The 12239-nt window shown below is 54.0% G+C and overlaps 1 protein-coding gene across 1 annotated transcript in view; it reads left to right on the forward strand.

Annotated features, from left to right (window-relative positions):
- The first annotated feature begins 8350 nt into the window (after positions 1-8350).
- LOC138864691 (probable serine/threonine-protein kinase samkC) overlaps positions 8351-12239 on the forward strand; it is a 4530-nt gene continuing 641 nt past the window's right edge. The window contains exons 1-2 of the mRNA XM_070132558.1: positions 8351-8393; positions 12178-12239. The exon at positions 12178-12239 is cut by the window's right edge and continues 82 nt beyond it. Coding sequence (XP_069988659.1) covers positions 8351-8393; positions 12178-12239 — 105 coding nt within the window. The remainder of the gene's footprint in view (positions 8394-12177) is intronic.

Genomic DNA, 12239 nt, shown 5'->3' on the forward strand with positions numbered 1-12239 from the left:
CTCGCCCTTTTCTCCCTCGCTCTCGCCCTTAGGACCTCGCTCTCGCCCTTAGGACCTCGCTCTCGCCCTTTTCTCCCTCGCTCTCGCCCTTGGGACCTCGCTCTCGCCCTTTTCTCCCTCGCTCTCGCCCTTAGGACCTCGCTCTCGCCCTTTTCTCCCTCGCTCTCGCCCTTGGGACCTCGCTCTCGCCCTTTTCTCCCTCGCTCTCGCCCTTAGGACCTCGCTCTCGCCTTTTTCTCCCTCGCTCTCGCCCTTAGGACCTCGCTCTCGCCCTTTTCTCCCTCGCTCTCGCCCTTGGGACCTCGCTCTCGCCCTTTTCTCCCTCGCTCTCGCCCTTGGGACCTCGCTCTCGCCCTTAGGACCTCGCTCTCGCCCTTTTCTCCCTCGCTCTCGCCCTTAGGACCTCGCTCTCGCCCTTAGGACCTCGCTCTCGCCCTTTTCTCCCTCGCTCTCGCCCTTTTCTTTCTCGCTCTCGCCCTTAGGACCTCGCTCTCGCCCTTTTCTTTCTCGCTCTCGCCCTTAGGACCTCGCTCTCGCCTTTTTCTCCCTCGCTCTCGCCCTTAGGACCTCGCTCTCGCCCTTTTCTTTCTCGCTCTCGCCCTTAGGACCTCGCTCTCGCCTTTTTCTCCCTCGCTCTCGCCCTTAGGACCTCGCTCTCGCCCTTTTCTTCCTCGCTCTCGCCCTTGGGACCTCGCTCTCGCCCTTTTCTTCCTCGCTCTCGCCTTTTTCTCCCTCGCTCTCGCCCTTAGGACCTCGCTCTCGCCCTTTTCTTCCTCGCTCTCGCCTTTTTCTCCCTCGCTCTCGCCCTTAGGACCTCGCTCTCGCCCTTTTCTTTCTCGCTCTCGCCCTTAGGACCTCGCTCTCGCCTTTTTCTCCCTCGCTCTCGCCCTTAGGACCTCGCTCTCGCCCTTTTCTTCCTCGCTCTCGCCCTTGGGACCTCGCTCTCGCCCTTTTCTTCCTCGCTCTCGCCTTTTTCTCCCTCGCTCTCGCCCTTAGGACCTCGCTCTCGCCCTTTTCTTCCTCGCTCTCGCCTTTTTCTCCCTCGCTCTCGCCCTTAGGACCTCGCTCTCGCCCTTGGGACCTCGCTCTCGCCCTTTTCTCCCTCGCTCTCGCCCTTGGGACCTCGCTCTCGCCCTTAGGAGCTCGCTCTCGCCTTTTTCTCCCTCGCTCTCGCCCTTAGGACCTCGCTCTCGCCCTAAGGACCTCGCTCTCGCCCTTTTCTCCCTCGCTCTCGCCCTTTTCTTTCTCGCTCTCGCCCTTAGGACCTCGCTCTCGCCTTTTTCTCCCTCGCTCTCGCCCTTAGGACCTCGCTCTCGCCCTTTTCTTTCTCGCTCTCGCCCTTAGGACCTCGCTCTCGCCTTTTTCTCCCTCGCTCTCGCCCTTAGGACCTCGCTCTCGCCTTTTTCTCCCTCGCTCTCGCCCTTAGGACCTCGCTCTCGCCCTTTTCTTCCTCGCTCTCGCCCTTGGGACCTCGCTCTCGCCCTTTTCTTCCTCGCTCTCGCCTTTTTCTCCCTCGCTCTCGCCCTTAGGACCTCGCTCTCGCCCTTTTCTTTCTCGCTCTCGCCCTTAGGACCTCGCTCTCGCCTTTTTCTCCCTCGCTCTCGCCCTTAGGACCTCGCTCTCGCCCTTTTCTTCCTCGCTCTCGCCTTTTTCTCCCTCGCTCTCGCCCTTAGGACCTCGCTCTCGCCCTTTTCTTTCTCGCTCTCGCCCTTAGGACCTCGCTCTCGCCTTTTTCTCCCTCGCTCTCGCCCTTAGGACCTCGCTCTCGCCCTTTTCTTCCTCGCTCTCGCCCTTGGGACCTCGCTCTCGCCCTTTTCTTCCTCGCTCTCGCCTTTTTCTCCCTCGCTCTCGCCCTTAGGACCTCGCTCTCGCCCTTTTCTTTCTCGCTCTCGCCCTTAGGACCTCGCTCTCGCCTTTTTCTCCCTCGCTCTCGCCCTTAGGACCTCGCTCTCGCCCTTTTCTTCCTCGCTCTCGCCCTTGGGACCTCGCTCTCGCCCTTTTCTTCCTCGCTCTCGCCTTTTTCTCCCTCGCTCTCGCCCTTAGGACCTCGCTCTCGCCCTTTTCTTCCTCGCTCTCGCCTTTTTCTCCCTCGCTCTCGCCCTTAGGACCTCGCTCTCGCCCTTTTCTTTCTCGCTCTCGCCCTTAGGACCTCGCTCTCGCCTTTTTCTCCCTCGCTCTCGCCCTTAGGACCTCGCTCTCGCCCTTGGGACCTCGCTCTCGCCCTTGGGACCTCGCTCTCGCCCTTGGGACCTCGCTCTCGCCCTTGGGACCTCGCTCTCGCCCTTAGGACCTCGCTCTCGCCCTTTTCTTTCTCGCTCTCGCCCTTAGGACCTCGCTCTCGCCTTTTTCTCCCTCGCTCTCGCCCTTTTCTTCCTCGCTCTCGCCCTTGGGACCTCGCTCTCGCCCTTTTCTTCCTCGCTCTCGCCTTTTTCTCCCTCGCTCTCGCCCTTAGGACCTCGCTCTCGCCCTTAGGACCTCGCTCTCGCCCTTTTCTTCCTCGCTCTCGCCTTTTTCTCCCTCGCTCTCGCCCTTAGGACCTCGCTCTCGCCCTTTTCTTTCTCGCTCTCGCCCTTAGGACCTCGCTCTCGCCTTTTTCTCCCTCGCTCTCGCCCTTAGGACCTCGCTCTCGCCCTTTTCTTCCTCGCTCTCGCCCTTGGGACCTCGCTCTCGCCCTTTTCTTCCTCGCTCTCGCCTTTTTCTCCCTCGCTCTCGCCCTTAGGACCTCGCTCTCGCCCTTTTCTTCCTCGCTCTCGCCTTTTTCTCCCTCGCTCTCGCCCTTAGGACCTCGCTCTCGCCCTTGGGACCTCGCTCTCGCCCTTTTCTCCCTCGCTCTCGCCCTTGGGACCTCGCTCTCGCCCTTAGGAGCTCGCTCTCGCCTTTTTCTCCCTCGCTCTCGCCCTTAGGACCTCGCTCTCGCCCTAAGGACCTCGCTCTCGCCCTTTTCTCCCTCGCTCTCGCCCTTAGGACCTCGCTCTCGCCTTTTTCTCCCTCGCTCTCGCCCTTAGGACCTCGCTCTCGCCCTTGGGACCTCGCTCTCGCCCTTTTCTTCCTCGCTCTCGCCTTTTTCTCCCTCGCTCTCGCCCTTAGGACCTCGCTCTCGCCCTTTTCTTTCTCGCTCTCGCCCTTAGGACCTCGCTCTCGCCTTTTTCTCCCTCGCTCTCGCCCTTAGGACCTCGCTCTCGCCCTTTTCTTCCTCGCTCTCGCCCTTGGGACCTCGCTCTCGCCCTTTTCTTCCTCGCTCTCGCCTTTTTCTCCCTCGCTCTCGCCCTTAGGACCTCGCTCTCGCCCTTTTCTTTCTCGCTCTCGCCCTTAGGACCTCGCTCTCGCCTTTTTCTCCCTCGCTCTCGCCCTTAGGACCTCGCTCTCGCCCTTTTCTTCCTCGCTCTCGCCCTTGGGACCTCGCTCTCGCCCTTTTCTTCCTCGCTCTCGCCTTTTTCTCCCTCGCTCTCGCCCTTAGGACCTCGCTCTCGCCCTTTTCTTTCTCGCTCTCGCCCTTAGGACCTCGCTCTCGCCTTTTTCTCCCTCGCTCTCGCCCTTAGGACCTCGCTCTCGCCCTTTTCTTCCTCGCTCTCGCCCTTGGGACCTCGCTCTCGCCCTTTTCTTCCTCGCTCTCGCCTTTTTCTCCCTCGCTCTCGCCCTTAGGACCTCGCTCTCGCCCTTTTCTTTCTCGCTCTCGCCCTTAGGACCTCGCTCTCGCCTTTTTCTCCCTCGCTCTCGCCCTTAGGACCTCGCTCTCGCCCTTTTCTTCCTCGCTCTCGCCCTTGGGACCTCGCTCTCGCCCTTTTCTTCCTCGCTCTCGCCTTTTTCTCCCTCGCTCTCGCCCTTAGGACCTCGCTCTCGCCCTTTTCTTTCTCGCTCTCGCCCTTAGGACCTCGCTCTCGCCTTTTTCTCCCTCGCTCTCGCCCTTAGGACCTCGCTCTCGCCCTTGGGACCTCGCTCTCGCCCTTTTCTTCCTCGCTCTCGCCTTTTTCTCCCTCGCTCTCGCCCTTAGGACCTCGCTCTCGCCCTTAGGACCTCGCTCTCGCCCTTAGGACCTCGCTCTCGCCCTTAGGACCTCGCTCTCGCCCTTTTCTCCCTCGCTCTCGCCCTTGGGACCTCGCTCTCGCCCTTTTCTCCCTCGCTCTCGCCCTTTTCTCCCTCGCTCTCGCCCTTAGGACCTCGCTCTCGCCCTTGGGACCTCGCTCTCGCCCTTGGGACCTCGCTCTCGCCCTTTTCTCCCTCGCTCTCGCCCTTTTCTCCCTCGCTCTCGCCCTTAGGACCTCGCTCTCGCCCTTGGGACCTCGCTCTCGCCCTTGGGACCTCGCTCTCGCCCTTTGCTCCCTCGCTCTCGCCCTTTTCTCCCTCGCTCTCGCCCTTAGGACCTCGCTCTCGCCCTTGGGACCTCGCTCTCGCCCTTGGGACCTCGCTCTCGCCCTTTTCTCCCTCGCTCTCGCCCTTTTCTCCCTCGCTCTCGCCCTTAGGACCTCGCTCTCGCCCTTGGGACCTCGCTCTCGCCCTTGGGACCTCGCTCTCGCCCTTTTCTCCCTCGCTCTCGCCCTTAGGACCTCGCTCGCCGCCTCCTACGCACTCCCGCCGAGGAGCTGGGAGTGAGTAAGAGTAAAATGGTAATGGTAGTTGGAGTTCGAGTAATAGTAATAGTAACTGTTATAGGAGTAGTACTCTAGTTAAGTACTAAAGTAGCTGAGGTAAGGTACTTTGAGTTAGAGTAATAGTAAGAGTAACTTTTATAGGAGTAGTACTATAGTTAAGTAGGTGAAGTAAGGCAGTGTGAGTTAGAGTAATAGTAATAGTAACTGTTATAGGAATAGTACTATAGTTAAGTAGGTGAATTAAGGTAGTTGGAGTTAGAGTAATAGTAACAGTAACCGTTTTTTGTAACAGTACTACTGTAGCAAGTAACAAAAACAGTTATGGTGACGGTCATAGTAATAGCAATAACAACAGTCATACTAACAGTAATGGTAAATGTATAATTGGTGATGATAATGATAATGGTGATAATGATGATGATGATGATGGTGATGATAATGATAATGATGATGGTGATGATGACGATGATGATAATGATGGTCGTCACAGGGGTATACAACGAATGTTATAAGACAAATCATACACGAATGATAGTGGTGACGATGACAACTAATCAAAAACAAATCATAAATAACTGCTGATAAGAAAAAAAGAGAAAGACGCAGAAAAAAGCCAACAAAAAGAAGAGACCGAGAAAGAAAAAGAAAAAAAGAAAGAAAACAAAACGACAAAAACACGAATATAACCGTAAAAAGAAGAGACCGAGAAAGAAAAAAAAAAACCAAAATAAAACGACAAAAAACGAATAAAACCGCAAAAAGAAGAGACCCAGAAAAAAAAACGAAAATAAAACGACAAAAAAAGAGAAAAAAACCGCAAATAGAAGAGACCGAGAAAGAAAAGAAAAAAACGAAAATAAAACGACAAAAAACGAATAAAACCGCAAATAGAAGAGACCGAGAAAGAAAAAAAACGAAAATAAAACGGACAAAAAAACGAATAAAACCGCAAAAAGAAAAGACCGAGAAAGAAAAAAAACGAAAATAAAACGGACAAAAAAACGAAAATAAAACGGACAAAAAAAAACGAATAAAACCGCAAAAAGAAGAGACCGAGAAAGAAAAGAAAAAAACGAAAATAAAACGACAAAAAACGAATAAAACCGAACGGGGCCCCGCTCATCGAGACATGTTGCAACCGGACCGACAGACATTATCAGTCAATTAATTCCGAGAGAACCGCCTGGAGGTCGATCACGAGGACGAAGTCGTTTCAAACTCGACTTTTTCATCACCCATGACAAAAAAAAAAAAAAAAAAAAAAAAAAAAAAAAAAAAAGTGATGGTTTAAATGAAAAAAAAAGTATGATGGTTTAAATGAAAAACAGAAAGAAAAGAATGAGGGTTTGGATTAAAAAAAAAAAGGGAATGAGGACTTTAAAAAAAAAACTGTAAAATGTCAGTAAAATTATTTGACACAAAACGTTTTTAAAGCAGAGCGTTAAAAAAAAAAAAAAAAGTTGCTTCCTCTTAACCCGCCCCCCGGCTCCTCCACCTCCCCCCCCCCCTGCCCACTCGCACCTGTCGGGCGCAAAACTCGTAAATGAAGAGCGTGTAACATTGTCATTAAAGGGAAGAGGGGGGCGTTCGGCGTACACACGCACGCACACATACACGCACACACATGTACGCACACACGTACGCACGCACACGCACACGCACAGGCAGGCACAGACACCTACAGACACACACGCACACACACGTACGCACGCACGCACGCAGACGCACAGGCAGGCACAGACACCTACAGACACACACGCACACACACGTACGCACGCACGCACAGGCAGGCACAGACACCAACAGACACACACGCACACACAAACCCATCTCCCGAAAGTTTCCGAAAATGGGACCAACCGATGCACGTTTCATGGACCCCCTCACCCTCTTCCCTACTTCCTTCTCTTTCTTTCTTTTTCTCCCTCTGTCTCTCTTCTCCCTCTCCTTATCTTCCTTCACCTCTCTCTAGAATTTGCTTTCCTCTCCTCCACCTTCTTTCCCACTCTCTCTCGATCTCCTTTCCTCTTAATCACCCTCCTTTCCCTCCCTCTCCTTTCCGCTCCCTTTCCTCTCCTTCTCTCTCTCTCTCTCTCTCTCTCTCTCTCTCTCTCTCTCTCTCTCTCTCTCTCTCTCTCTCTCTCTCTCTCTCTCTCTCTCTCTCTCTCTCTCTCACACTCACACACACACACACCCTCCCTCTTCCCTCTTTCCAATTCCCTCTCAGAACCCCTTCCATCTCCCTCTCTTCCCCCCACCCCCTTCCACCCACCCACTCTCCCTCCCCTCCACTCACCCACTCTCCCTTCCATCCCCCACCCCCCTCCACCCACCCACTCTTCCCTCCCCTCCCATCCCTCCCTCTCTTCCCCCCACCCCCACCCCCCGCCATAATCACAGCTTTCTCACGAGAATTATACCCCCATTCACGCACCATATGATTACCTCATAGTGCCCCGGATCCCTAACTAATCTCAGCATGATACCTGGGGATAATTAGGGACCCTTGCAACGTCGTTAAATGCGGCTGCAAGGATGGGGCAACACGCAAAGAAAACGGGGGGTTGGGGGAGGTTAGGGAGAGGGAGAGGGTGTGGGGAGGATAGGGAGGGGGATTGGGTGTGGGGAGGATAGGGAGAGGAGGAGGATAGACGTTCAGATAGGAGAGGGGATTAGAGAGGGAAAGGAACCGGGGGAAAGAAGGAGTGCTAGGAGGAGGGATGGGGGAACGAGGAAAGGGGAAGAATGGGGAGACAGGGAGGGGGAAAGATAGGGAGACAGGGAGGGGAAGGATGGGGGAGACAGAGGGAGGGGGCATGATAGGGGAGAGGGGAGGAGGGAAAAGGAGGGAGACAGGGAAGGGGAAGGAGGGAGAGGGAGAGGAGGAGGAGAGGAAGGGGAGAAGGATAGATGGAAGAGGGATGATAGGATGGAGACGATATGGAAGAAGAGATAGGAAGAAGAGTGGGGATGGGAAGAGCAAGCGAAAGAGCAGGCGAAAAGAGAGGATAGACAAAAAGAGAGGTAAGGTGTGTGTGGGAAAAGAAAGAAAGAAACTAAAAGAAGGAGGAAGTAAAAAAGGCATGGGAAAGAGCGAAAAATGCAGAGCGAGAGAGAGAGAGAGAGCGAGAGCGAGAGCGAGAGAGAGAGATAGAGAGAGAGAGAGAGAGAGAGAGAGAGAGAGAGAGAGAGAGAGAGAGAGAGAGAGAGAGAGAGAGAGAGAGAGAGAGAGACGCAATTAATTCCTCAAAAATCAAACCAAACAAATGGACAAACAGACACGAAAACATCAACCCGAGACCACCACACCACCCTCACCCTCCACCTGATCTCGTCCTCGACCTCACCTCGTCCTCGACCTCCACCACCCTCACCCTCAACCTCACCTCGTCCTCCACCACCCTCACCACCTCAACCTCATATCGTATCCACCACCCTCACCCTCAGCACTCACCTCGTCCTCGACCTCCAACTCACCTCGCCCTCCACCTCGCTCCTCCGTCCTCGACCTCACCTCATCTTTTAACTCACCTCGTCCTCCACCACCCTCACCCTCCACCTGACCTCGTCCTCGACCTCCGACTCATCTCGCCCTCCACCTCGCCTCGTCCTCGACCTCACCTCATCTTCCAACTCACCTCGTCCTCCACCACCCTCGTCCTCACCCTGACCTCGTCCTCGACCTCCACCACCCTCACCCTCAACCTGACCTCGTCCTCGACCTCCACCACCCTCACCCTCAACCTGACCTCGTCCTCGACATGACCTCGTCCTCGTCCTCGTCCTCGACCTCCACCTCACCTCGTCCTCGACCTCCACCACCCTCGCCCTCAACCTGACCTCGTCCTCGACCTCCACCACCCTCAACCTGACCTCGTCCTCGACCTGACCTCGTCCTCGATCTCATCCTCGACCTCGCCCTCGGCCATGTCACACTCGGGCGGGCGCCGCAAATGTCATCCATTCCGCGCGCATAAATATGTTCCCTTAAATTTCGCCGCCGCCTGACCAGTGCCATTCGAGGGCGCGCTGATGCCTCTCAAGGGGTCGTGGTCGCGGGAGGGACACAGGGCCACGATGCAACGGTTTTACTCTCTCTCTCTTTCTCTCCCATTCTCTTGCTCTCTCTCTCTCTCTCTCTCTCTCTCTGTGTCTTTCTCTCTTTCTCTTTCTCTCTCTCTCTATTGCTTTCTCTCCCCCTCTCTCTCTCACATTCTCTCTTTATCTTTTTCTTTCTCTTTCCCTCTCTCTCCCTACCTCCTCCCTCTCCCTCTCCTTCCCCCTCCATCAGTTTATCTCTCTCTCTCTCTCTCTCTCTCTCTCTCTCTCTCTCTCTCTCTCTCTCTCTCGCTCTCATTCTCTGGCTCTCTCTCTCTCTCTCTGTGTCTTTCTCTCTTTCTCTTTCTCTATCTTCTCTATTGTTTTCTCTCCCCCTCTCTCTCTCACATTCTCTCTTTATCTTTTTCTTTCTCTTTCCCTCTCTCTCCCTACCTCTCCCTCTCCCTCTCCTTCCCCCTCCATCCAGTTTATCTCTCTCTCTCTCTCTCTCTCTCTCTCTCTCTCTCTCTCTCTCTCTCTCTCTCTCTCTCTCTCTCTCCCTCTCTCTCCTTTTTAGGCCACGACAGCAGGAGGTTACAGACTGCACCCTGTCATCGTGTCATTAGCACTGACTCGGGTGATGACAGGTGCATTGTGCATTTGGGAAGGGGGGGGGGGCGTGTGTGTGTGTGTGTGTGTGTGTGTGTGTGTGTGTGTGTGTGTGTGTGTGTGTGTGTGTGTGTGTGTGTGTGTGTGTGTGTGTGTGTGTGTGTGTGTGTGTGGTGTGTGTGTGTGTGTGTGTGTGTGTGTGTGTGTTTGTGTGTGTGTGTGTGTTTGTGTGTGTGTATGTGTGTGTGTGTGTGTGTGTGTGTGTGTGTGTGTGTGTGTGTGTGTGTGTGTGTGTGTGTGTGTGTGTGTGTATGTGTGTGCGCGTGTTTGTCTCCTTCCGTGCTTGCGTTCGTGTGCACGCCCGCTTACGTTAACACCTGCCCGCCCACGTCCACCAGGTATTCCTCCGGGCCCTTCGCGCGTCCACTCAAAAGTCCCGCATCCACTTGCAGAGCTGACACGCCCCCCCCCCCCCCGAACGCATCCGCACGCACGCACGCACGCAAACAATTACCGCTGATGAAACCGTAAGTTAATTACGAGGCCTCAGCGCGGAGGAAGCAATCTAGGGCCTGCAGTGCGGGAGAAACTATTCCACTTCTAATTGCATTGGGCGGACGACGCGAGAGGCACGGGCGGCCCCTCTCCCCCTCTCCCCCCCTCCCCCTCTCCCTCCCCCGCGCCCGCACCCACGCGCCGAGGACGGGCGGCCTCGGACACGGCGGGAGCGCACGCCCCTGCCTCCGCCGCCCACGATAACGGCGGGGGGTTTTAGCGGCACTTTCCTGCTGATGGAAGCAACGCGGAAGTGAGAGAGAGAGAGAGAGAGAGAGAGAGAGAGAGAGAGAGAGAGAGAGAGAGAGAGAGAGAGAGAGAGAGAGAGAGAGAGAGAGAGAGAGAACCAAGAGAGAGAGAGAGAGAGAGAGAGAGAGAGAGAGAGAGAGAGAGAGAGAGAGAGAGAGAGAGAGAGAGAGAGAGAGAGAGAGAGAGACAGAGAGAGAGAGAGAGAGAGAGACAGAGAGAGAGACAGAGAGAGAGAGAGAGAGAGAGAGAGACAGAGAGAGAGACAGAGAGAGAGAGAGAGAGAGAGAGAGAGAGAGAGAGCTATGTATAAAGAAACAGAGATAAATAGACAGAGAGAGAGAGAGAAACTCAGGAGAGAGAAGATAGAGAGAAATAGGCAGAGACAGACAAGCAGACAGACAGACAGAGAGAAACAGAAAGAGAAAGATAGAGAGAGAAACAAACAGAAAGAGAGAGAAAGAGAGAAAAAAATCCTGCACTGCTGATGAGGAGGAAACAAAATCGCAGCGGCCAGCCTCCCGCGGACAAAGCTTCCCCTGTTCACAAGTCACACGAATAATCATTAAAAAAAAAGAAAAAAAAGAATAAGCCTGAAATAAAAGTTCCAGCAGAGAGAAAGAGAGAGAGAGAAAAAAGGCATCGGTAAAATATGATAATATGCGCATGACTTGCCATCCGGAAAAATAAATGAAAAATTTTCGCATAAACGAAATATATTATTTTCCATACTCGCCAACGCGCACGGCAAGCGCGGAAGCCAAACGGAATTGCGAATGAATATGAACAGTTTTATGAACATTTCTCTCCGTGTAATATAGCGTATGTACAACTGTGCATGCATTGCCGATCGCTACCCACACACACACGCACACACACACACGTGCACACATAAAATACTCTCTCTCACACACACACATCACACGCACAGAGAGAGAGAGAGAGAGAGAGAGAGAGAGAGAGAGAGAGAGAGAGAAGAAGAAGAAGAAGAAGAAGAAGAAGAAGAAAAAGGAGAGAGAGAGAGAGAGAGAGAGAGAGAGAGAGTGAGAGTGAGAGGAGAGTGAGAGTGGAGAGAGAGAGAGAGAGAGAGAGAGAGAGAGAGAGAGGAGAGGAGAGAGAGAGAGAGAGAGAGAGAGAGAGAGAGAGAGAGAGAGAGAGAGAGAGAGAGAGAAAGAGAGCGAAAGAGAGAGAGAGAAAAAGAGAAAGAGAGCGAAAGAGAAAGAAAGAAAAAGAGAAAGAAAGAGAGCGAAGGAGAAAGAATCAAAGAAAGCGAGCGAAAGAGAAAGAAAGAGAGAGAGCGAAAGAGAAAGAATTAAATAAAACAAGCGAAAGAGAAAGAATCAAAGAAAGCGAGCGAAAGAGAGAAAGAAAGAAAGAACGACAGGCAGAAAACGCCACGTAAATCCCAACACTTTACGACACCCCCCCCCCATATCACCCCACCCCCCCGCCCCCCCGACGACACAGGTTGGGCCGAAACGTTACCAAGTCAGCGAAGGCGACGGCGGGGAGTGACCGAAGGCGGAGATAAGGAGGAGGAAGAAGGACGGGAGACGATAAAGACGGGGAGAGGGGAGGGGGAAAGATGAGGAGAATGTGGATGTGGAAGGGGGGGAGGAGAGAAGAGGAGGAGGGGGAGGGGGAGGGGGAGGAGTAGGAGAAAGGAAGAAATGGGAGGGAAGAGGAGGAGGAGGAGGCAGTGGAGGAGAAAGGAAAATGGGGTGAAGGAAAGAGAGAGAGAAAGAAAGAGGAAAAAAAAAATGAATATTTTTAAAAAATAACGAAAAAAGAAATGATCAGAAAAAGCCAAAGAAAGAAAAAAAAAGAACTAAAAAAACAAACAAACAAAAAGAATCCTCATTAAACTGGCATCTGGCACAGAGGCGCCTCCTCGCGGGCGTCCTATGAGAGAAGGAATCCCTTAAGCCGACCCTTTATGCGAGGCGACCCCACGGACCCCGAGGTAAGGCCAAGGACACCACGAGACGAGCCTAAGGACACCCCCAAGGACACTCCCCACCCCAAGGATACCCCGTAGGACCCCCCGTAGGACACCCCAGGACACCCCCCTCCCCCAGGACACCCCCCCAAGGAGTCCCCAGGACACCCCCCCTCTAAGGACATCCATAATTCTCCCCAGGACAACTTCTAAGGACACCCCCTCCCCCAGGACCCCCTAAGGACCCCTCCAAGGAGTCCCCA

The sequence above is a fragment of the Penaeus vannamei genome, chromosome 17, assembly GCF_042767895.1.
Source record: "Penaeus vannamei isolate JL-2024 chromosome 17, ASM4276789v1, whole genome shotgun sequence".
NCBI lineage: Eukaryota > Metazoa > Arthropoda > Malacostraca > Decapoda > Penaeidae > Penaeus > Penaeus vannamei.